The sequence below is a fragment of the Ictalurus furcatus genome, chromosome 5, assembly GCF_023375685.1.
Source record: "Ictalurus furcatus strain D&B chromosome 5, Billie_1.0, whole genome shotgun sequence".
Classification (NCBI taxonomy): domain Eukaryota; kingdom Metazoa; phylum Chordata; class Actinopteri; order Siluriformes; family Ictaluridae; genus Ictalurus; species Ictalurus furcatus.
In genome coordinates this window covers 4,652,730-4,674,259 of record NC_071259.1, presented here as the reverse complement: position 1 = coordinate 4,674,259, position 21,530 = coordinate 4,652,730, and the positions used below count along the sequence as shown (strand labels likewise).

General features: G+C 41.8%; 2 protein-coding genes across 5 annotated transcripts in view; one reads left to right on the top strand and one right to left on the bottom strand.

Moving 5' to 3' along the window:
- The window catches only part of iqsec2b (IQ motif and Sec7 domain ArfGEF 2b), a 59,483-nt gene extending 50,027 nt beyond the window's left edge, over positions 1–9,456 (top strand). For both annotated transcript variants that reach the window (XM_053624335.1, XM_053624334.1), the window contains 11 exons: positions 13–1,037; positions 1,413–1,574; positions 1,819–1,941; positions 2,060–2,226; positions 2,447–2,586; positions 2,699–2,824; positions 2,915–3,014; positions 3,112–3,273; positions 4,031–4,228; positions 4,388–4,458; positions 5,192–9,456. In XM_053624335.1, the coding sequence (XP_053480310.1) occupies positions 13–1,037; positions 1,413–1,574; positions 1,819–1,941; positions 2,060–2,226; positions 2,447–2,586; positions 2,699–2,824; positions 2,915–3,014; positions 3,112–3,273; positions 4,031–4,228; positions 4,388–4,458; positions 5,192–6,526 (3,609 nt within the window). In that variant the 3' untranslated portion in view covers positions 6,527–9,456. The remainder of the gene's footprint in view (positions 1–12; positions 1,038–1,412; positions 1,575–1,818; positions 1,942–2,059; positions 2,227–2,446; positions 2,587–2,698; positions 2,825–2,914; positions 3,015–3,111; positions 3,274–4,030; positions 4,229–4,387; positions 4,459–5,191) is intronic.
- A 1,579-nt stretch (positions 9,457–11,035) lies between these two features.
- LOC128607455 (4-hydroxyphenylpyruvate dioxygenase-like) lies at positions 11,036–21,257 on the bottom strand. Of its 3 annotated transcripts, none has more exons than XM_053624319.1 (15): positions 21,151–21,257; positions 17,288–17,493; positions 17,146–17,172; positions 16,917–16,979; positions 16,393–16,497; positions 15,977–16,019; positions 15,459–15,541; positions 14,746–14,835; positions 14,316–14,419; positions 14,085–14,162; positions 13,771–13,933; positions 13,196–13,267; positions 12,509–12,631; positions 12,267–12,383; positions 11,036–11,996 (listed from the first exon to the last, which is right to left on the bottom strand). In XM_053624319.1, exons 2-15 carry the CDS (start codon positions 17,288–17,290, stop codon positions 11,886–11,888), a joined length of 1,182 nt encoding a protein of 393 aa, XP_053480294.1. In that variant the 5' UTR covers positions 17,291–17,493; positions 21,151–21,257; the 3' UTR covers positions 11,036–11,885. The 3 variants fall into 3 exon arrangements, with proteins under 3 accessions (XP_053480294.1, XP_053480296.1, XP_053480295.1); XM_053624321.1 differs by having other exon boundaries at positions 17,288–17,376; XM_053624320.1 differs by lacking the exon at positions 21,151–21,257 and adding an exon at positions 20,267–20,563.
- Positions 21,258–21,530: the final 273 nt, after the last annotated feature.

Here is a 21,530-nt window from a genome sequence, read left to right as displayed (position 1 = left end):
TTTAAACTTTAGGTGAAGTCCCTGGCTGATTCCATTGATGATGCGCTAGCATGCCGTCCAGGTAGAGACGACTCACAGGATGGCCTCGGGGACAGTGGTGCTGTAGACGACTTCGGTGAGTGCATCTGGAGCAGCAACAGCCACCCATCTCTCCGTCGGGGACTAGGTGAGCGGGAGAGAGGCAGCACAGGAGGTGGTCTGAGCATGCATGAGGATAGCACGGCTACGTCATACAGCGATGTCACACTCTACATGGATGACGGTTTGCCCTCATCACCCCTCTCTCTGGACCGGGCACCAAGCAGTACAGACACTGAATTCTGGGGGGGTATGACCGGTGGGGTCGGAGGGCGAGAGGACAGTCGGGACACTGAAGGAGGTGGCAGCAGCAACAGCCGACGCAGCACGCCATGTACAGAGTGCAGAGATTACCGCCTCCGAGGGGCACATTTGCCTCTGCTCACAATCGAGCCACCCAGCGACAGCTCAGTGGACATGAGCGACCGCTCAGACCGTGGTTCCCTAGGCCGGCAGCTGGTATATGAGCAGGACTCAAGTGGGGGCTCACCTCAGGGCACTCTAAAGCACAATCCCAATGCCAAAGCGCAAGGCCAAGCACGTCCAGCTAGCCGCCCAATAGCAACACAACTCCCGCATCATGTTACTCACCATCACCACCATCATCACCACCATCATCATCACCAGTATCCTGACACTCCATCTTCTTCCTCATCCCCCCAGCAGCCCCCCACTACACCGCTCTCATCCTCCTCTTCCGCACAGCTGCCTTCCGGTGGCTTGGATCAGCAGTGTTGCTCAGATGGCGATAATGACTCACTAAACTCCACCACAAACTCCAACGAGACCATTAACTGCAGCTCTGGCTCATCGTCCAGGGACAGCCTGCGGGAACCACTGCCGCCTATGGGCAAGCAGACGTACCAGAGGGAGAGCCGCCACAGCTGGGACTCTCCTCCTTTCAACAGTGACGTGGCACAGAGAAGGCAGTATCGCATCGGACTCAACCTCTTCAACAAGTGAGCAAAATGGACAAAACTATGGGGATTTTGAGGGATTTCAATTCAACAAAGTGAATTGCCTGAATTATACTTTCCAGAACACTAGATCTGGCAAAATCATAAATAGGATTGTAAATGCAAGATCCTAAATGATATTACTATCTCTATGAAATAATGAATTAATATACACTTCAAACTAAAGTGGCTATATAAGCCTCTTGTTCAATGGCTTTAAAAAATAGTTTAAGTAATTGATATCCCAATATAGGGGACTCACCTTATGGTGATCATAATATACTACAACTAACTGCATACTACTATCTGAAACATATGCAATATTCATTCTTGTTATTCTTGGTACATTAAACTGAACTGTATCTCTCTGAACCACAGGAAACCAGAGAAGGGCATTCAATACCTGATAGAACGTGGCTTTGTGTCGGACACGCCTGTTGGCATTGCCCGCTTTATCCTAGAGAGGAAGGGCCTAAGCCGACAGATGATCGGGGAGTTCCTGGGCAACCGACAGAAGCAGTTCAACAAGGATGTACTCGAGTCAGTAAATGTTCTGCAAGAAAAATGCGATAACATAATTAAGAACAAATACACCTAAAGACCTAAAAGAACACTGGAGGTTAAATTCTATAGTGTTATGCAAGAATTGGAAAATATTGTGCATTATACAGCTATGAACAGTCAACAGTGTAGATTTTTTCAAGAATTTACATCAAGTCTGATTAAAAAACATTTTTTAAAAAGACTGCAGCAAATGCAAAAAAGAATTCTATTCATATTTCAGTTGCGTGGTTGACGAGATGGACTTCTCCGGAATGGATCTAGATGATGCTCTACGGAAGTTTCAAGCCCAGATCAAGGTGCAAGGAGAGGCCCAAAAAGTAGAACGACTTATTGAGGCTTTCAGGTGTCTTATCTTTTTTTTTTTTTGCATTAATATATATGAACATCAGTATTAGTACTTGATTGTACGTAGAGTATTTAGAAAGCTTTGTTTATTTCTGTCTTTCTCTCTTCCCTCTCAGTCAAAGGTATTGTGTGTGTAACCCTGTACTGGTGCGCCAGTTCCAGAATCCTGACACTATCTTCATCCTGGCTTTTGCCATCATCCTCCTCAACACAGACATGTACAGCCCAAGCGTCAAACCAGACAGGAAGATGAAGTTGGACGACTTCATTAAGAACCTGCGAGGTGACATTTCTGGCATATTTGCATACACACATACTACACAAACATATAAATACTTACAGAATCATATTGAGGACTCTATAAAATAATCTGCTTGTGTATCATATCGGCTTATTTCAGCAGATAATAATTAATAAATCGGGGAATATTTTAAAAACAGCACTATAAAACTATAATAAATGTTCAGTAACAGTTCTAACAGTGAGTGCCCTGTGTCCTTCAGGAGTAGATAATGGACAGGATATCCCACGTGACCTGCTGGTGGGGATCTACCAGCGTATTCAGAAGTGGGAACTAAGGACCAATGATGACCATGTCTCCCAGGTCCAGGCTGTGGAGAGAGTCATCGTGGGCAAGAAACCAGTGCGTTCCATAGGTTCCATTTTTTGTCATGATCTCTTGTAAATGCATTTTAGCAACCACTGTCAAAGTTAATAGTGCTACTTCTGTTGCCGAACCTGAACTCGTTCTGCAGGTCCTGTCTCTTCCCCATCGCAGGCTGGTGTGCTGCTGCCAGCTTTACGAGGTGCCTGACCCCAACCGACCACAGCGCACCGGTGTACATCAGAGAGAGGTGTTCCTCTTCAACGACCTGTTGGTGGTACGCTTGTCAATAACAGCAAACTCATTACTTTTCCTCATATGAAGGCTAGGTCTTATTTTGCTCATTTTTATCTTCGTCATCTGACAGGTAACAAAGATCTTCCAGAAGAAGAAAACGTCGGTGACATACAGTTTCCGGCAGTCATTCCCTCTGGTGGAGATGCAAGTACACATGTTCCAAAACTCCTGTAAGATTTGCACATCTGTATTTTTATGCATGTTTCCATAAAGAGCTCAAAATGAAAGTATAGCTGAGAACGTCTTTCTGTTTTCTTTCTTTCATAGACTACCCTCATGGCGTCAGGCTAACGTCAGCCATCCCAGGAGGTGAACGTAAGGTGCTAATTGTGTTCAATGCGCCGAGTCAGCAGGACCGCACGCGCTTCGTCAGTGACCTGAGAGAGAGCATTGCCGAGGTGCAGGAGATGGAGAAATACAGGGTTGAATGTGAGTAGAGCCCCCTCTGTTGGTAACTTTTGTGAAGTATATGTCCCTCATTCTCTCTGACCAGTGCATGGTTGATATTGAGCATACAGTAAAACATGGTAATGCATTTTTTATAGTATTAAATAACACAGGAGAAGTCACATGATGCAGTCATCCTGTCTATAAAATTCAGAATGTAAAGTAACTGTGCAATGAGATTTGCAAAGTCAAAGGCCAAACTTAAATCCAATTGAAAATCTGGATGACCTGAAAATTGCTGTCCACCAACGTTCTCCATCTATTTTGGGAGAGTCGGAGAAATTTTGCATTGAGGAATGGGAGAAAATGCCAAAATCAAAATGTTCAAAGCTCATAGAGACAACTCAAAGCTGTAATTGCTCCAAAAGGACAATGCAGTAATCATTGACTCTGGGGGGGTGGGGGCGGGGGTGAATACTTATCGATTAAGCAGCTTTAATTAAAACTTTTTTAAAAAAAAATAATTCTGAGGCCATCTAGACATTTTATTACATTTTATTTCTGTAGAAAGTCACTTCAAAAGGTGCAGAAAAAAAAATCTCACTCTAATATACTTAAATTTGATGTTGCAATACAGAAAAAAAGAGAAATAATCACAAGAGGATAAATATTTTCTGGAGGCAAAATGCATGAAAAATTCACCTGATTAAATGGCAACTCAGACACAGTGTAGTATTCCTCATCCCTGTTATCATCTATCCTTCTCTGCCTAATATGCTGCTCTTTTTTATTTCTGCAGCGGAGCTTGAAAAGCAAAAAGGCGTGATGCGGCCCAGCCTTCTTAGCAGCAGTGTGGTGGGTGGAGGTGTGGGTGGAGTCAAGAACGAAGTAGTGAATGGCAGCATTGGAAGATCTAGTTTGGATGACAACTATTCACCCAGTGAAGGCCTGAAACGCACTGCTCTCAGCTCCTCACTTAGGGACCTGTCTGATTCAGGTGAGAAACGCACAAATACAGACATGATTACACACTAATAAATGGAAGCATTCTATATGCTCTAAGTAATACATTCATATACGATACATTTTTACAGTAAGATAACATAAACACAAGTAAATGCCATCACTCACACATTTACAACCTAACTGGATGCAGGGAAACGTGGTCGCAGAAACAGCGTTGGTTCCCTTGACAGTACAATGGAAGTAAGTCTGAGTGGAGCAGAGGTCTGTATCTTTAGCTTTCGCCCAAAAAATCCATCACTAAAGTGACCACCTCACTCACCTCGCATGTCTGTCCCAAGAACCCCACCTTGAGAAAAAAAAAAAACATGCGGCTCAGCCTCGCATGTCTCTCTATCCCCCCAAACACCCAGAGTCATAAATTTGCATCTCTGTATTTCATGCCTGTGTGCATGCTGATATGCTCCCTACTAGTGCATCAGGATGATGATTTACTATATACTGGCTTGGAAGAAAATGAAAAGACGCCAGCCATCGAATCTGTGACTGAGTGAGCCGTTGCATATTGGATCTTGTTGTTGCTGTTTTATTTGTTGTGGAGTTTGCGCTGTGTGTGGTCTTCCCGCATGGATAGGCATGATCCAGCATCTGCATCTAGTTGTCTTTATAAATTTTCATTGTTTTAAGGTTTGATACAGAAGTGAAGTTGTTCCATGACTCTAATCAACTCACCCATTTCCCCTCCCCTGTCTTATGAAACTGTCATACTATCCTCTTGTCTTTCTCTCTCTCCCATATTTCTCCTATGCTTCCCGATACTACTGTTCACACTCATCCTGCTATTATCCCTTGTTCACATCTGTCTGCACTTGCACTTCTTTCTGTGTTCTCTGTTTCCTCATGCCTCCCTCCTCCCCTCTGTGTTTCCTCTTCTTGCTGTCCTGCCGTCTCCTCCTCCTCTCCCCCCACTCTCTTTGTCTTAGGGTTCCATCATTAGCAGTCCACAGCCTCACCAGCGTTACCCAGTAGCTACTGTGCTATCGAGCTGCTATGGAACCGAAGATTACCGGCCTCACCGCCCCATCCTGAGCCCCGGAGTGGGGGTGGGGGGTGGGCCGGGGCAGCAACACACCACGGCGCCCGCACCTCCTGGCACTGCACCTCCAGCCTCCAGCAGCAGCAGCAGCAGCGAGAGAGGTACCACCAGTGGGACGACAACCAGCGCCACCTCCTTCCTGGGATCACTGTTTGGGACGAAACGGGCCAAAGCACCAGGCCCCATCATCCCGCCGGGGCCACCCTACCCCGTCCCTACGGTGCCAGCACCACCACCGCCTCTATCCCCTTTGCCCCTGTGCCCTCCAGAGTCCACTGGCATGTCCAAGATCCAGTACTGCCACACTATGGGTGCGGGCATGGCTGGGCACCCCCCGCCACCGTACTGCCACCCGCACCAGCGCTGCCAACACGGTGGTCCACAACGCCAGCATGCCACGTTACAGCGGGTCACGCTACCACGCCGACCAACCCACAACTCCTCCCCCTATCTGCCAACGCTCTCCCAACATGCTTTTCAGGCTCGCTTCGGGAATTCGGGCAACGGGGGCTCGACGTGCGTGCCTCCTCCCCCCCTTTCTCCTCACTCCCCACTATCCCAACACCCGCCGTTTGCCCTCTGCCACGCACAGCTCACACACTCGGCCAGAGGGGGCGCCGTTGTGGGCAAAACGCCACTAGCGCTGTCACACTCACAACCACACCCGCACCAACACGCACTCTCCCACGGGCATACGCCCCACCCTGCCCATCCGCCACACTTCGTGTTCGCCAGCCCGCCGCCCCCCTTCCCAGCGCCCACTCCACCACCCCTGCCAGCCTCCGCTCCACCCGCCACGGCCCAGCACGCGTCGCCGGCCGCCCCGTATCCGCCCCCGTATCCTCCGCTTTCCTCCATCCCACCTCCCCCCCTCCACTCCCCTTTACCCCCCCCTTCCACCCCCCTTACCCCTCTTACGCCTCTCTCCCCTCTCCCCCCCCCCTCGCACCCCGCCCCGCCACCGCCACAGGTCACGGCACCATCGCCAGGTCAAACTGGCACGGTCGACCGGGCCAAATCCAAGCCTGTCAGCCGGATCAGCACGGTAGTCTGAACAGGGGCAAGGGAAAGGTGCGCTCCTGGGGCTCGCTACGAGGTCCCCTGGTGGTGGGAGGAGGAACAGCAGAGAGATTGGAAGACATGGGAGGAGGAAGCCGGACCAGGACGGAGGGCAGCAAGAGGAAACGCAACCTACTGAGACTCTGTTACTTTCATTTGCGCTTCCCACAAGTATAGAGAGACAGGACAGGACATGGGAGACAGTGTGCGTATACACGATAAGCACATTTAGAAATGCACTTCATGTGTAAAACAGGGTCCATCATCATACAGTGGATTACAGTACAAGAAAATCAAATCTCATAAATGATGACAAGAAGCACTTTAACTGAAAGTGTGTACGTTACTGACTCAGTGAAAAGCAATGAATTTCTTTGTTTTCTTCTCTTTCTTCAATTATACATAATAATTTTAGCCATAGCAAATAACAGAAATAAAATGCAACCAGGTATCAAACCTGGTATACACATAATTGCGCACAAACCCTGACTAACTAAGTATGCACAGGGAATGAATAAACTGCCTATAGCCATAAGAGAATGTATTCTCAGAGTCAGTACATGAAGAAACATGAAGAGTTTGTCTCAGTCTGTATATTAATGTAGGAATAGAAGTAGACCCTGTAGATCAGGGAGACCTACAATGAACGAGTCTTTATCCTCTACTGGACATACAGAGTAAATCCATTCTCTACGAGTGAAATGTGTGTTAAGCTCTAGCTTGGCAGACACAGGAAATATACGCAATAAACAGTTATACTAACCAATAATAATTCGATGTTCAGCTTGTAGTGAGTCTCGCTCTTCTCCTGTATAAAGATCGTCTCATGAGAGAGACACATTTGAAGAGCATACAAGAAACGTGACTAATTCACCATTTTCAATGTTGCCAGTCAGATTTAAAGCTTGACCAATTTATTTATAGATCTGACGTAAACAGATCGTCAATTGTCTGAGTTAGCGTAGTAGTGACTATTTTGGCCGCAGTGCTAACCTCTACACTAACCTCTACTCTCATTAAATTTGCACCTTCATTTTGGAAAGTGTTAACATCCTTGTATGCCTGCTATTAAATAAGTATTCTAAAGGGCTTGATTTTCACTTAATTACCTGAAGAGTTTGATTACTTTACACATGCTTGAAGATATGACTATAATTATATAACTTCTCACTGCCAAAGGCTCTGTCCATTGCTCTAAAATCTGCTATCAGTTGTCAATAATAATAATAATAATAATGATGATGATGTTGATGATAATAATAATAATGAAACTCTGCTGGATAATTAGTTATCTAGGCAGTTTGCTGGAGGTGGTACTATCTTTTGCACCTCAGGTGTGCCCAAAACAAATAGTAAACCGCCAGTCACATTTAGCAAGCCTAAAAGAAACACGAAGTTTACTACGCCGAGATCTGTAACAATGAATTGTCTGTACTATTGAATTTTATTATTGTTAGTAATGAACCTGAGAAATGGGTGTTCCATGGCTAGCAAATGAAGCTCGTCAAAGTCATGGTTCTGTGAAAAGATCTGAGAAAGCACTTCATTTTTAACAGACATTGGAATTTCCGTAAGCTGCCACAGTACTATGTCTGTGGAAATAATGGCTGACTGAATTAATCCAGTTCAGGAACTTGTGAAGGGTACTCACTGTCATCTGAACAAAAAATCCTCCAGGAGGCACTGCAGCTGCTCTCACTGTTCCTCTTCCTTTTTAGTCTTTGCCTAACTGAAATGCCTGTATGTCGTAATGCAAATCATATGCATTCCACGGGGTTGTATTGATGCTTTCATCATTTCGCAGGTTGTTTTCCTTTGTTTACTATGGATATTATTTGTTTTGTTGATTATTATTATTAATATTACTATTATTATTACTAGTATTTATGTTATGAAATGATACGTATACTATAAATATGACAAAGTAATATATATATATCCATAATGTATATAAATCCACTCATAGTTAACCTGAGAGCGTGCTGGAAAGTATTGACATGTGATTGGTGGATTTTATGGACAATAACACTTGCCTTTACAAGTGTTTACTGAATGTTGCAGACTTGTTCTGGCATTTATTCACCCACCCCCACATCACCCCCCCCCCCAAGTCTTGTTATGAGCATTTGGTTCATTTTAAGTGTGTGCAATACAGAATTGGTGTCAAAGAAAGCCTTTTTTTTTTCTTTTTTTTTTTTTTTTAAATGAAGGCTTTACTTTCTTTTTCTTTTTAGTAGGAATATAAATAATTCCACATTAATTTCATTATCCAAGGTGAATTAAGTTATTGATCATCATTTTAGTGTGTAAGTACACGGTGTATATGAGGCGCTACATTACAGCAGGTCAATAAGAATCCAGATACAGATGTTCACAAAAAAGGTTTGAACAAATGGAGCCAGTCAAAGGATTTACCATGTTTCTCCCACTGCATATCCCATCCACTTGCATGACTGAAGTACTTACTGAATGAAGAGTGTTCTATAAACAGATTTGTACATAATATAGCCTATTATAATATGATATAATGTTGTTTATGGAACAGACAAAACTATTATTCAGGTTTGATTGTGTATGTGTGAATGTGACGCCTGTGTGAGAGTGTATCATTCAGTGTAGGTGAATATTGCATATTTATTTTGTAAGCCTATTCTAACCTAGGCCTATATGTCACAACCAAGCTGAATGTTCTTTTAGAAATCTATGAAATATGAAGTCATCGAAATTTGTGTACAGAACGTGTGCATCAGAATACAGAGAGATGTGAATATTTATTGCTTCTAAACTATTATAAAGTGTCCTTGCAGTGGATAAAACCTGGTGTGGTTTGTTTCTTATTGGATGGTGGTATTATGTGCAAAAGTGTACATTTCATATCTTCACTACTAATTTTTCCTTCAGTTATGGGGTTTGAAATGGCATACTATATAAACGCGGTATGAGAAAAACATGCCAAAGATATAGTACTTTTTTTTTTTTAAAGGCAGAAACATGTAGTTGTGACTGTTATGTGTTTATACTGCAGTAAATTTTCACATAAAAGTTTCAGACAACTGAGAAATCTACCCAAGGACATATGAATACCCTAATGCTAACTAACCACTATTGGAGACCGCTAATTGTTAGACTGTTAGCTCTTTTTCGATGTTGTAGCTATGTCAGTTGGTAACTAATTACATTTACAACATAGAAACATATACAGTCAGGTCCATAAGTATGTGGACAGTCACACAATTTGTGTAAATTTTGCCTCTGTACACCACCGCAATGGATTTATAATGAAGCAAACAAGATGTGATTGAAGTGTAGACTTTCAGCTTTAATTCAAGGAGTTTGATATAAATATCACACTAACCGTTTAGGGATTACAGCCATTTTCATAGGCTGAAAGGTAATTGGAAAATTACCTGATACGCAGTTTCACGGTCAAGTTCTGGACTGTTTCATCGTTATTTCATGACAAATTAAAGGGATCTAGAGGTCTGGAGTTTTGAAATTCCTAGTGTTGAATTTGCATTTGATAGCTGTTCATGGGAACTTTCAATATGCAGTCCAAAGAGGTGTTGATGTAAGCCATCATTAGGCTGAAAAAACAAAACAGATCTATCAGAGAGATAGCAGAACCTTAGGAGTATCCAGATCAACAATTTGGTACATTCTTGGTACAAGGATTGCACTGGTGAGCTCAGCAACACCAAAAGGCCTAGAAGATTATGGAAGACAAATAAAGCAGATGATGGCAGAATTCTTTCCTCGGTGAATAAAAACCGCTTCACAACATCTAGCCATGTCAAGAACGCTCTGGAGGAGGAGTGTTCATGAACACCTTCACGAATGTAAATAAAGACGGTTTACCTTGAGATGCAAACCACTTGTTACACACAAGAACAGAAAGGCCAGATTAGACTTTGCTAAAAGACCTCTGACCAGTTCTGGAACAACATTCTTTGGACAGATGAAACCAAGAATAACTTGTACCAGAATGAAGGGAAGAGAAGAGTATGGAGAAGGTAAGGAAGGACCCATACCCAAAGCATGCAACATCATCTATCAAACATGGTGGAAGCAGTGTTATGGCATGGGCATGTATGGCTGCCCATGGAACTGGGTGACTGGTGTTTATTGATGATCTTGATAGAAATAGCAGAATGGATTCTGAAGCGTATAGAGCTCTACTTTCTACTCAGATTCAGTCAAATCAGTCAGATTACGTACAAAGATGGGTTACAAATTAGAAAAAAATAAATAAAAATGAATGCTTAGCCCCTAATGTGAAGAGGCCCACTTCTTTTTGATGTTTTCTCTTGTCACAGGGTATTGAATGGTGATTGATATGCTGCATCCTTTTCGATCACCGGATCTTTAGTAAATTAAACAAAAAATTAGATTTTGGACCAAACTGTTTGTCAGCGCTCTCCAGTATCATCTTGAAAATGTAAACATTTTGAAATATATTTTGAAAAAATGATGTTCTATCCCTCCTGTTGGTGTTCCAGAGACTTGGCATAGATCTTGCAGATCTCTGGATCCTTAACGGTTATTTTCGTAAGAATAAAATGACAGGCTTCGAGTCTTGTCCACTGTGTAAGTATACTAGTCTTATACAGCTCTTCTGTGTTAGCTGGTACACTCATCACTGTGTTCACAATCTGCTGGTACTGCTGACAGATACTCTGGTTGAGTTGTCGGTTCTCCTCCAGCTTGCAGGTGATGAACCTTGTTGTCCGTGCGGTCACATAGATCCTGGTGGAGACTCACAGTTTCCAGAGGCAGGCAAAGTATGACTGCAGAACGCGGGCATCGATCCCCAGATGTACGCTATGGGTTGGTAGAACTGGGCATGCTGATTCAATTAATTCAACTGATATTGAATTGGATGTTTGGCTTGAGCAGTTGGAGATATTTCTATATACATTAGTAGAAATAAGTAGCAACATTGTGATTATTGCTTAAAGTGCTATACAAATAAAATTGAGCTGAACTGAAGTTGAAAAAGTCTACTGTTTAGAAAGTCAGATGAACAACTACATTAACAAACGCTCATAATTCCTGTTTTATTGCTGTTACATTCTTTAGCCCAAGTCCATTACTGAAGGTCAAGAAGTATGATTGTTCGAAGTCAACATGAATGTATTTTTACTGTTTGCTTTTTATTACATGCATGACCATCATGCAAGGCTTAAAAAAAAAAAGCAGTCAGGTATCTGGGCTGCTGGAAGCTCAAATAAACAGACAGAGATACAGAGTCATAATCACCAGAGTTGAACACCACACGTACTGCTAATAAGACACAGATTAATATCTTATTTGGTTTCTCACACTAACCATACGGATCTTATTTTATCACTGGCAATGTTCAAAAACACCTGTTTGGGAAAAGAGCCAGATTCATGGATAATCTTAAAAAAAACAAACAAACAAACAAACAAAACTTAGCCTCAGTGATATTACAAAACATTTACAGAATACTGCATTGACGTGAAGAGTTTCATATTCTTAAAAGCTTTCATATACAAGATGAGTGGATATGTTAGTTTCATATTTTTTCGGACCCTCCGTTGGGCATGAAGACGGTGAGGTTCCCCCTGGCGTGCTGGTCTGCCTCAATAGCCTCAAACAGAGACTTGAAGTTCCCCGCACCGAAGCCCTGTAACATTACAGTGGGATGTTACGTTATTGCAATTCTCTCTCTCTCTCTCTCTCACCCACATTTCTTTCTCTCTCAGAGAAACCTCAACGCATAAACTCAGATGCGGTTATATAAAGTTAACCAACATCCTGTGCTATACTGTGGTATAAATGCAAATAATAAATAGGTAATATGTGCACAAACACAGTTTTAATGTACGTTCTAGAATCATATACATCATATATTTTTTAAATCAGGTATATCGCTGTCAGTTCAGATTGTACACACCTGGTGGTTGTTCCTCTGAATAACCTCCAGGAACACAGTGGGTCGATCCTGAATTGGTTTGGTGAAGATCTGGAGGAGGTAACCGTTATCATCGTAGTCCACCAAAATTTGCAGCTCCTAGATGAACAACAGACATTTGTTGCACTGTGAATGTGTTCACTGGTGTCAGCACCAAATACATCCTTACTCATTTCCTGTTTTGACAGAGGAAAGAAAAGATGAGACTGATAGAAGAAACAGACCTCTAGGATGCTGATGTCCTCCTTGATTTTGACCTTCGAGTCTTTTAGTTTCTCACAGAGCTGCTCGTAGTAGGTATGTGGCACAGTCATGAACTCCATGCCACGCTCCTTTAGATTACGGATCTACACACACGTATATATAGATATGCACCTAGGTGACAATATAGAGCAAACAATCTAACACTAAATGTGTTAATAAAGCGTTTGGTCACCAAGAGCCCCCAGAGCAGCGTCAGTGCTCATTGACATAAGTTCTATACGTCTCCGGAAGTGTGCTGGGGCACTGAATATAGTGTTTTGATGATGGTGATGGAGAGCGTTATCTCAATGCGAATGCCACTCAATGGTTTTTCCTTTAATTTGTTACCCATCTGTATATATCTAGGTGTGGTCGTGTTGGTCACATGGTTACATAGAAGATAAACTTGTCATTTGTTAAGGTCATTCTGGAAATGTTTAACAGAAAAAGGGTATGGAATCGAATAACTAACTACTAAAAAGTAATCATCGGTTGACACACTACACTGACTTCCACTGTTAGTTTGGTATAGTCACCTTTTACAGACATGTGATGTGTTACAGATGTGTTCTAGCCCTAGTTTGCCAGTTTTAAATTAGTTCTGGATTAAGAAATCCATTTTAGAGCACATCCTAGGTCTGGATGTCTTATAGACGCTGTTTACTCACAGCTGTGATAATGTTCGAGGTGTTCATGGCAATGTGCTGGACTCCCGGGCCACCGTAATACTCCACATACTCCTACACACAGACACACACACAAAAATACTGATTAACAAATGACTGTCTTTAAAGCTGCCTCAGTGTAAGTGATAACACTTGGGATGGTACCATTGAAGGGAAATAATTAACTTCGTGGTGGTAACAGTAATTCCACCCTGTCGTTGATTATTTTCCTATAGCAGTACACCCCCAATGTCTTGGTCCTCACTTATCGTGCATTTTTAGACTCATTTATTCTTTTGATTTGAAAATAGACGAGAACAAATATGAATAGCATCTATGGAAAGCCAAGTTGAAAACAGTGACCTTGTTCTTTAAGCTGCATGTCGTAAACAAATATTTCAGTTGTTTTGTTTTTTCTTTACAACAATATGAACTATTTCCTTATCAGCATATTCTAATTCTACTTATATAAAAACAGACATGTATGAATAGCAAAAATGTAGCCATCCCTAGTGCTTACTGTGCGTAATGACTGGTAGTGTTTGCATGTGTGGGTTTGTGTGGGTGTGGCCGCTTGCCTGGATCTGGGACTTGCGTTTACCAATGGCAGGTTCGTTGATAGGCATCTTCACCGTCTCCTCATAGTTAGCCACCACGATGGAGCGCAGAGCGCTGAATTGCGTCTGCAACTGTTTATCATCTACAGACCAGAAACGGTGGAACAAGAGGTTCCTCTCGTACCTACACACACACACACACACACACACACACACACACACACACACACACACACACACACACACACAAAAGCATATAAACGATAAGTGTCAGAAAAGCAGGCTGAAACAGCAGGAGGACGTCACCTTCATGTTCGACAAATTTACTTTCTCACCATTCCACCACAGGCACCATCTCGTCATCTGGCTGGTTTCCCACCACATGATCAATAAAATCTAGATGGCCGCTCGGCCTATGAAAGAAGAAAGCGCAATTTCGAAATTCTCACTTCTTACCAACACCTTTTTACACAAACTATGTAAAAAAAATTACTGAGAGAACAATTGCTGAACATAACACAGACCAAAACCACTACATGTCATGTTTTTATCGCTTCCTCACTTACAGCTGAGCCAAGAGAGGATCCTTGAAGAGCGGAGTGTGGAATCCTGGGAGAAAAAGTCCTGTGTATCCGTTTCTTTCCACCAGTGTGTGAGTCGTGTCGCCATACTGAAAACAGGAAAATAAAAAAAAACAGGACTACAAAGAGAAATCAGGTACACGTCATATGGATAAGTTCTTCTGCACTAATTAATTGTTTAACATTTGTCAAATCCCAGGACTGCTAGAGCGTCAACATTGGGCAAACACCTTAACGCTCATCTAATCAGCTGTATAGATGGCCTACTAGTAAGCTGGTCTGTATGTTTTCCAAATGAATAAATGTAAATAACTTTAATGAAATCTCATCACTGTACGCTTTAGAAGTAGATTAGTCGATAGTGGAGGTTATTAAAACTTATTAAATCTTCCAAAAGACATGAAGCCATACGTACTGTCTGCAGCACAGCCAATTTCACGCTGCCAAACTCGTCCTTCAGCACATGAGGTTCCTTGATGATGGTGGCACCTCGTTCTCTGGCATTCTGTGCACACACACACACACACACACAATGGAAAAGGACATGCATAGACACTGAAAACAATGCTGTAGTTTCAGGTCTTTTTAGTGAGTCAGATCATTTGACTCAGCTCACCAATAAGACTCCAAAAGGACTCAATGTTATTAGTATTTGCCTATCGATCATAAATCTATACGTTTCATGCTCTCTCAGTCACATAAAGACAAGGAAATACATCAAAAACATCTGACTCCCACTAGAACCGGATCTAAACGATTATGCCGTCCCACACGACGGATGTTGATCAGATTCATCGGAAGCTTTTTGGGTTACGGTCACACTGTATACAATTGATGGCATAGTGAATACAGACTGGCGATGATTTTTCAGTAACAGCATCACAGGATGTTTTTGGAACAACTTTTTAGAAATGCAAGTCGACTCCCACTGCTCACTTAAAAAAAAAAAAAAAAAAAAACAGGCTCAAACAGTTGACTCGTTTCCAAATGACATCACTAATTTCCAGACGTGTGTTCAGAATCTTTTTCTAAGGCTCGTACTGTAATATGATTTTTAAGGCTGTGTTCATCAGATAACTAAAATGACTTGTTGAAGAAGTGAAGATGAAAAGCGATGTTGAGCTTTACCTGCACCAAGAATTCACAGTCCTCTACAGTGAACGCGACGTCTTTGACTCCATCGCCATGTTTCACCAGGTGCTCCCCCATCTCTGATTAAACAAAGCCAGGGTTTGTTCGATTTCATTAAGAAAAAAGTCAGTCATTTCAAGACCTATACATTTATATTCCAGGACCAAGAGTGTACATTATAGGACAAATAAGAGCACAGAATCTCGTACATCTATTATCTTATCAAAAAAACATCCAGCTTTATAAATATGCAAATTAGAAATGCCCCAACCCATCATGGTCACCTCCATTTACCCTGATAAATTAGTATAAGACTTCATATACTGTTTATGAACTGTTTATAGCTGCTATAGCATAAGTGATAACAGAAACTTGCTGTTAGTTTTGACAAAATTGCTGTGGTATAAGAGGAATAAACACATCACAATATGCAGTTATTGGAAAAGATTTTGGTGATTTATTCCTTACGTGACACTTTGACGATACATAAATCACAAGCATAAGTATGAGCTAACCTTTGTTACCAGGATTCAGTGCAGAGGAGAAGACAAAAATAGTCTGCAGTGGGGAAAAAAACAAAACATATTCAAATTAACGATGAAACAGTTTTCCACACTTCCACCCGGGAGTACAAATATTAGCAATATGCACTGCCTTAGCCAAGCTGCCTCATTCGCAACACATTACAGGAGTGATGATATGTTGACTGTCCACAATAACAATATTGTGGTTTATCATTTAATATAGCACATGCCTACTGTACGTTCCAGTTCGAATGAATGGCAAAATGTATTCGTACTATAAGGTAATTAACTCTCACAGTGCTGATGTGTTATCAGTATGAATATAAATATACACTATAGATGTTATTTCACCACTGGAGACTTGTTGTGCAGAGTAAAGGTTTAATGTATGTGATCAGTATGCCAACCTTTCCCTGCTTAACCACGTGAGAGACGACTTCACGGCTGCCCGTCTCCAGACCGCAGTATGCCAGTGGCTCAAAACCCAGCTTGTTGCAGTAAAAGGAGGCAGCCTGGGACGAAAAACACATGACGCAATGTTAAAATCCATTCATCTTTAGTAGCCGCCTGGTCAGAAAGAGTGTGTGAATGTACATGGTGGCCTGTGATGGATTGGTGTCCCATATATATATATATATATATCCATTTAGTTCTTTGTTATTTTTTCATCCCTCATGTCACAAAATAGGTCAGCTTTTAAAAGACTTTGAAGAGAGCACCCCCGAGTGGTCAACAGAGTGAAGGACGTGAGGAAAAATTCCCAGCATGGATCAAATTAGCCAGAGGATGGAGTTTTAACCACTACATCTCCTCCCCTCTAAAGAGCCAATAGCATCCTTCAGCGCAGAAACTCCTCCGAAGTTCACCGAGTTTAAAGCACAGTGAAGTAAAAACAAAACAAACCCAAATTCTTATAAATAAATATTCTTACCTGCTTGGCATTCCCGACCCAGAAAGTGAGGTGGTCAAAGCTGATGAACTTGCCCTGCTCGTGCTGACAGTGCGGCATGAAACAATCGAACAAATCAGGGGGATAAATAAATAGTGATGCAGTCAGATAAAATGTAATGAATGCGTTAGTTTTACGTGCCAAGTCTCCATTCAATAAACAACATGCAGAAGAATAAGAATGCAGAAGAATTCTCTACCAATGCACCTACCTTTTCACCTTTATCTGTGTAGGAAGTCTAGAAAAAGAAAAAAGGAGGAATAATACTTTTCAGCATCATTTGCACGGTGTGATTCTAGATGTACATAACATCTGTAAAGTTTTTTAAAAAAAATAAATAAACGTTGGCTTACCATTTTGGTGTGCTGCAGCTCCTGATCTTTACGCTACAATTTTTGTTCTCGTCCCAGATATAAGTAGAGGACGGGTCTCGTAGCTCTGCCTTAGAGAGGGTGGGTCAGAGGCAGAGACTATATAACCGCTTTATTACAACCCTGACCAAAGGCTTGATCACATTTCAAATTCAGGTATCAGGTATCACCAATGTTCCTGGGTGACTCTGGAAGCATTAAAACATCAAGGCAACAAACAAATGTACTTGTATGTTAGAAAATAAATTTGACTACAACACAAAAATTAAATATGTTAATAAAGCCAACGAGCCATACGTGAGCATTTAAATAGGAAAAAAAATGAACTATTTCTCCTTCTATCTATCTCTATAACTATCCATCAACCCATCATTTCATCCATTTATAAACCTATCTATTTATTTATTACCCATCTACCTTGCAGCTAGACTCACTTATAGTTTACTGGGTAAACCAATAAAACAGCGGTCACCACAACTGAATTCTTCTTATATAATAAGACATTTTAAAATAACCCAGAGGCTCGGTTTCATGGCTAAATATCTAAATATGAAATAGTTTCTACTTGTTCAAGACTTTTCTTCATCACTGGATAATACCAGGTGTTATTTCATCGTCGTAAAATCTTCAGTATGATTCTAATATAGATGTAAATAGTAAAAATAAACAATAACTGATATAAAAATTATTATTTACATACATTGTTCTTAAAAAAAACAAACAAACAAACAAACAATGCTGGTGTCTGAACTTCAGTTTATTTTGAACATTTATAGTAGACAACGTGAAGACGTTAAAGATGCATCTACGTCTCGATCTGTTCAACCTACAGGTTTCAAAGGAACTGTGGATACTGAAAAAAATCAGCATCTCTATTTTCCTCATTAGCAGGTTTTACAGGGGCTTTTATGGTCATCCAGCTGTTTGCCCATATGGAGCATATTTAGAAGAGGAGTTGCAGCTGTTCTGGTTTCTTATTGGCTAGCTGGATTTTCTGTTCTCTGGTTCTATGTGCCAGACAAGGATAACCAAGTTATCTTTTAGGACATTCTGTAAAATCATCCGTTTGAAAATGGATAACTGGTCCATCTTCGTTCGCCAGGGATAAAGTTGTTCAACTTCACAGATTATTAGTAGGAAGAAGCTTTGGGAGATCATGAATAACACTTTACAGAAAGTGCAAAGTCATTCTGAAGTCATGCTCCACCAAGTCACGCCTCTCTCAGCTCCATATGTGTGTGGTTTACTTTCAGAGTATATATACAGCCTAATAGTCTATAATGTCTCCATTTACATGGTATTCCGCTCTACCTGGCCTCTTTTTCTCTCCATATTCCTCAGTACTGCTGTTCCCAGAAGCGTTTTCACCCTTGTGCATCATGGGACTTCATTATGAGCGGCTAAGTGCACTCGGTTCAACATGGTGTAACAGTAGAGAAGTGGTTCTGCGCGTGCACTAATGAACCCAGCATCATTCTGGTTATAGCATAATTTCTACTTAATACCAACACTTGGGGGTAAAAGAAAACGGTGACGTTCATGCTGATGCAGAAAAGGTAATGACAACGTAGACGCGGCTTATTACATAGTCCTTGGAGTTCAAATCCACAGAAACTTGTACGAAAAGCTGGCAAGCTGGGTCTGGAGTTGCAATGTGTGTTTGTGTGTGTCTTTTGGGGAATGAGTGTTTAAGTGTATGTGATAATGGTGTATTTCCCCTGAGAAGATTGTGCAAGTTACTCAGAAGGGTGTTGGTTAGGTGGCAGATCTGTGGGGAATAAGTCTCTGTTAGGTTAGTCCATCGGTTTACGCTATCACAAAGGCACTCGGGAAGAGAGAAGCGATCAGTGAACAACTCGGAGAATAAACAAGGAAATAAAAGAGGAAAAAGAACAGGTCATCATGAGTGAAAGGACGACTGAAAATGGAGTGACAACTGTCCCTGATCGGCTGGAAGAGGAGGAAGAGAGCAGAGGAGAAGGCAAAGGAGAGGAAAACGAGCAAGCGAGGGAGGAGGGAAACGTCGCTGCCGTTCTTTCCCTTCAGATGCAGGAAGATGACCAGATGCAGGAAGACAGGGAGGAAAGAGTTGAGTCTCAAGTTCCTGCTTCCAAGAACAAACCAGGAAGAGTTCAGACGGTTTTCTGTCTAGTAAGAGATCAGATTCGAGGGCAGCCAGGTCGCGAGGCGAGCAAGACAGGAATGCTGCAGCTGGTGCAGCACGTCACCAGTCAGCTGGACAGGGCCAAAGTGGAGCCGGGAGGTTTTGAGGACACCTCACCTAGGAAGGAGGTCCGAGAAACTCTGGAAATTCAAGAAGAGATGCCAGTGGAGTTGGAGAATGAGGAGAGCGAAAAAGATGAGTGTGTGGTTCTTCTCAAGCAGATTCTGAACAGCATAGAGGGTCTGAGGAAGGAAGTCTCCGAGGAGCTAAATCTGCTCAGACGGGAGTCTCAGAGCAACACGGATAAGGTGCTGCGAGATCTAGAGACACGTCTCGTGCACTCACTGAATAGCAACACTAACACGAACACACCTGTTTCTGACCCTCCGCTTCTTGTAGCACCCAGGAAACACATCCTGAGACGCACCTTGACCACCGTGGCTCCAAAGAACTCCACGGCACAAGCATTCCGGCCTCGCTGCATGTCCGAGCCTGTAAGGCGCCAAAACGGGAGCGTCACTTTACCGGTGTCCAGTCTGAAGCCACTGCTTCCATCCCTTGTCGTTAGACAGCAAACTAAGAAGCCTGTATACTCTAAACCGTGTATGAACAAACCTGCATCTTAATGTTAATGTTAACCACAAGATCCTGCGGAGATGCAACAAAAGAGCACGAAATCCCATCAAATAATCATACAAACCTGCATCTCTGTCTATGACAAAAAACTAAGACCTGAAGCAGCCTACGGAGGACACAAGTGTGAATAAATGGACATAAATAAACAGCTAAAAACTGACCATCACTTGAGTCTTGTGATATTCAGAACATGCTCCATGCTGTGGAGGATGCCTAACGTGTGGATAAAAAGTAAGACAGAAATTTAAAAAGATTTAAGAGGTGGATAAGAGGGTTTTTTTTCACCCTTTAAGCTGTTGCACTATCCATGACGAAAGTTTACACGAAGATCAGCTCTAGAATAAAGATACTAAAAAGCCTAAATACTAAACCCATCTAAACCTGCATTTTAACAGTCTACCTAATACTTGTAAATCTGTACACTGCAAAATATATTGCCTGATTGCCTGATTGTGATGATTTTGAGTGTTTGTGTTTGAGTACCGTTGAGACTAACACTAATTGTTTACTGACAATGATGCAATGTGTGCTGCCAGAGCTGTGAGTTTTCCCAGTAGCGTTGTAGTGCAACGGCACATGTCATCAACAAAACGCTAATGATCAAGACTAATATCGTAGATGAAGCATTTATTTTTAAAAATAAAATGTTCAGATTCCTAGAAATCACTCATTCTGTTCGCAACAGTTTTGAAACATTGATATTGGAATTTTTTTTTAGAAAATCCACAGCAAGTAAATAGTGGGTGCTTTCATTTGAATAAAACATGTATCTTATTGTCCATGTATAGAAGTAACTACAACAAGCTGTGTAGATTTCAAGATATTTCTACATTATTTCTGTTTTTTTTTTTTTGCACGCTCATGTTTAACTGGATGGTTTTTCCAAGAGACTTTAGATCTCCTGCCTGTAGTGGATATTTTATTACGGTGCTTTGTTTGTTGATTTTATGTGGTGCAATAAACTGTTTTTATCAGATATATGGATTTAAACAAATCCATATAAAAGTTCTGAATGTTGCCACTTATTACATGCGTATTTCTTTACCTGGTCTTTGGAGATTTTCAAACACTTTCCAGCTCACAGTCTGAAGGCAGGACTGAGTGGAGTGTCCACCGTGGTGGGAACAGACATGGCTGATGTTAGGAGGCGTGAGGTCCATCAGCGTTGGTGGTGACGCATTCACCGATTGCCCTTGAAAACATGAAGTGCCACATTTACACATTAAAGCATTAATTACAGTGCTGGTAAGCACGGTTATTCTAGGGACTCATTTACTAAGAACGTGATAGCAAACGAATAGATTTGAAACTTGCCTAAATAACACGTCAAGACTTTGAGCTTCCACTATTGGAGTCTTGACCAAGTTGATGGGAGAGTAGCACTTGGTGTAATCAGGAATGCACCTGTAAAACGTTTGAATCATT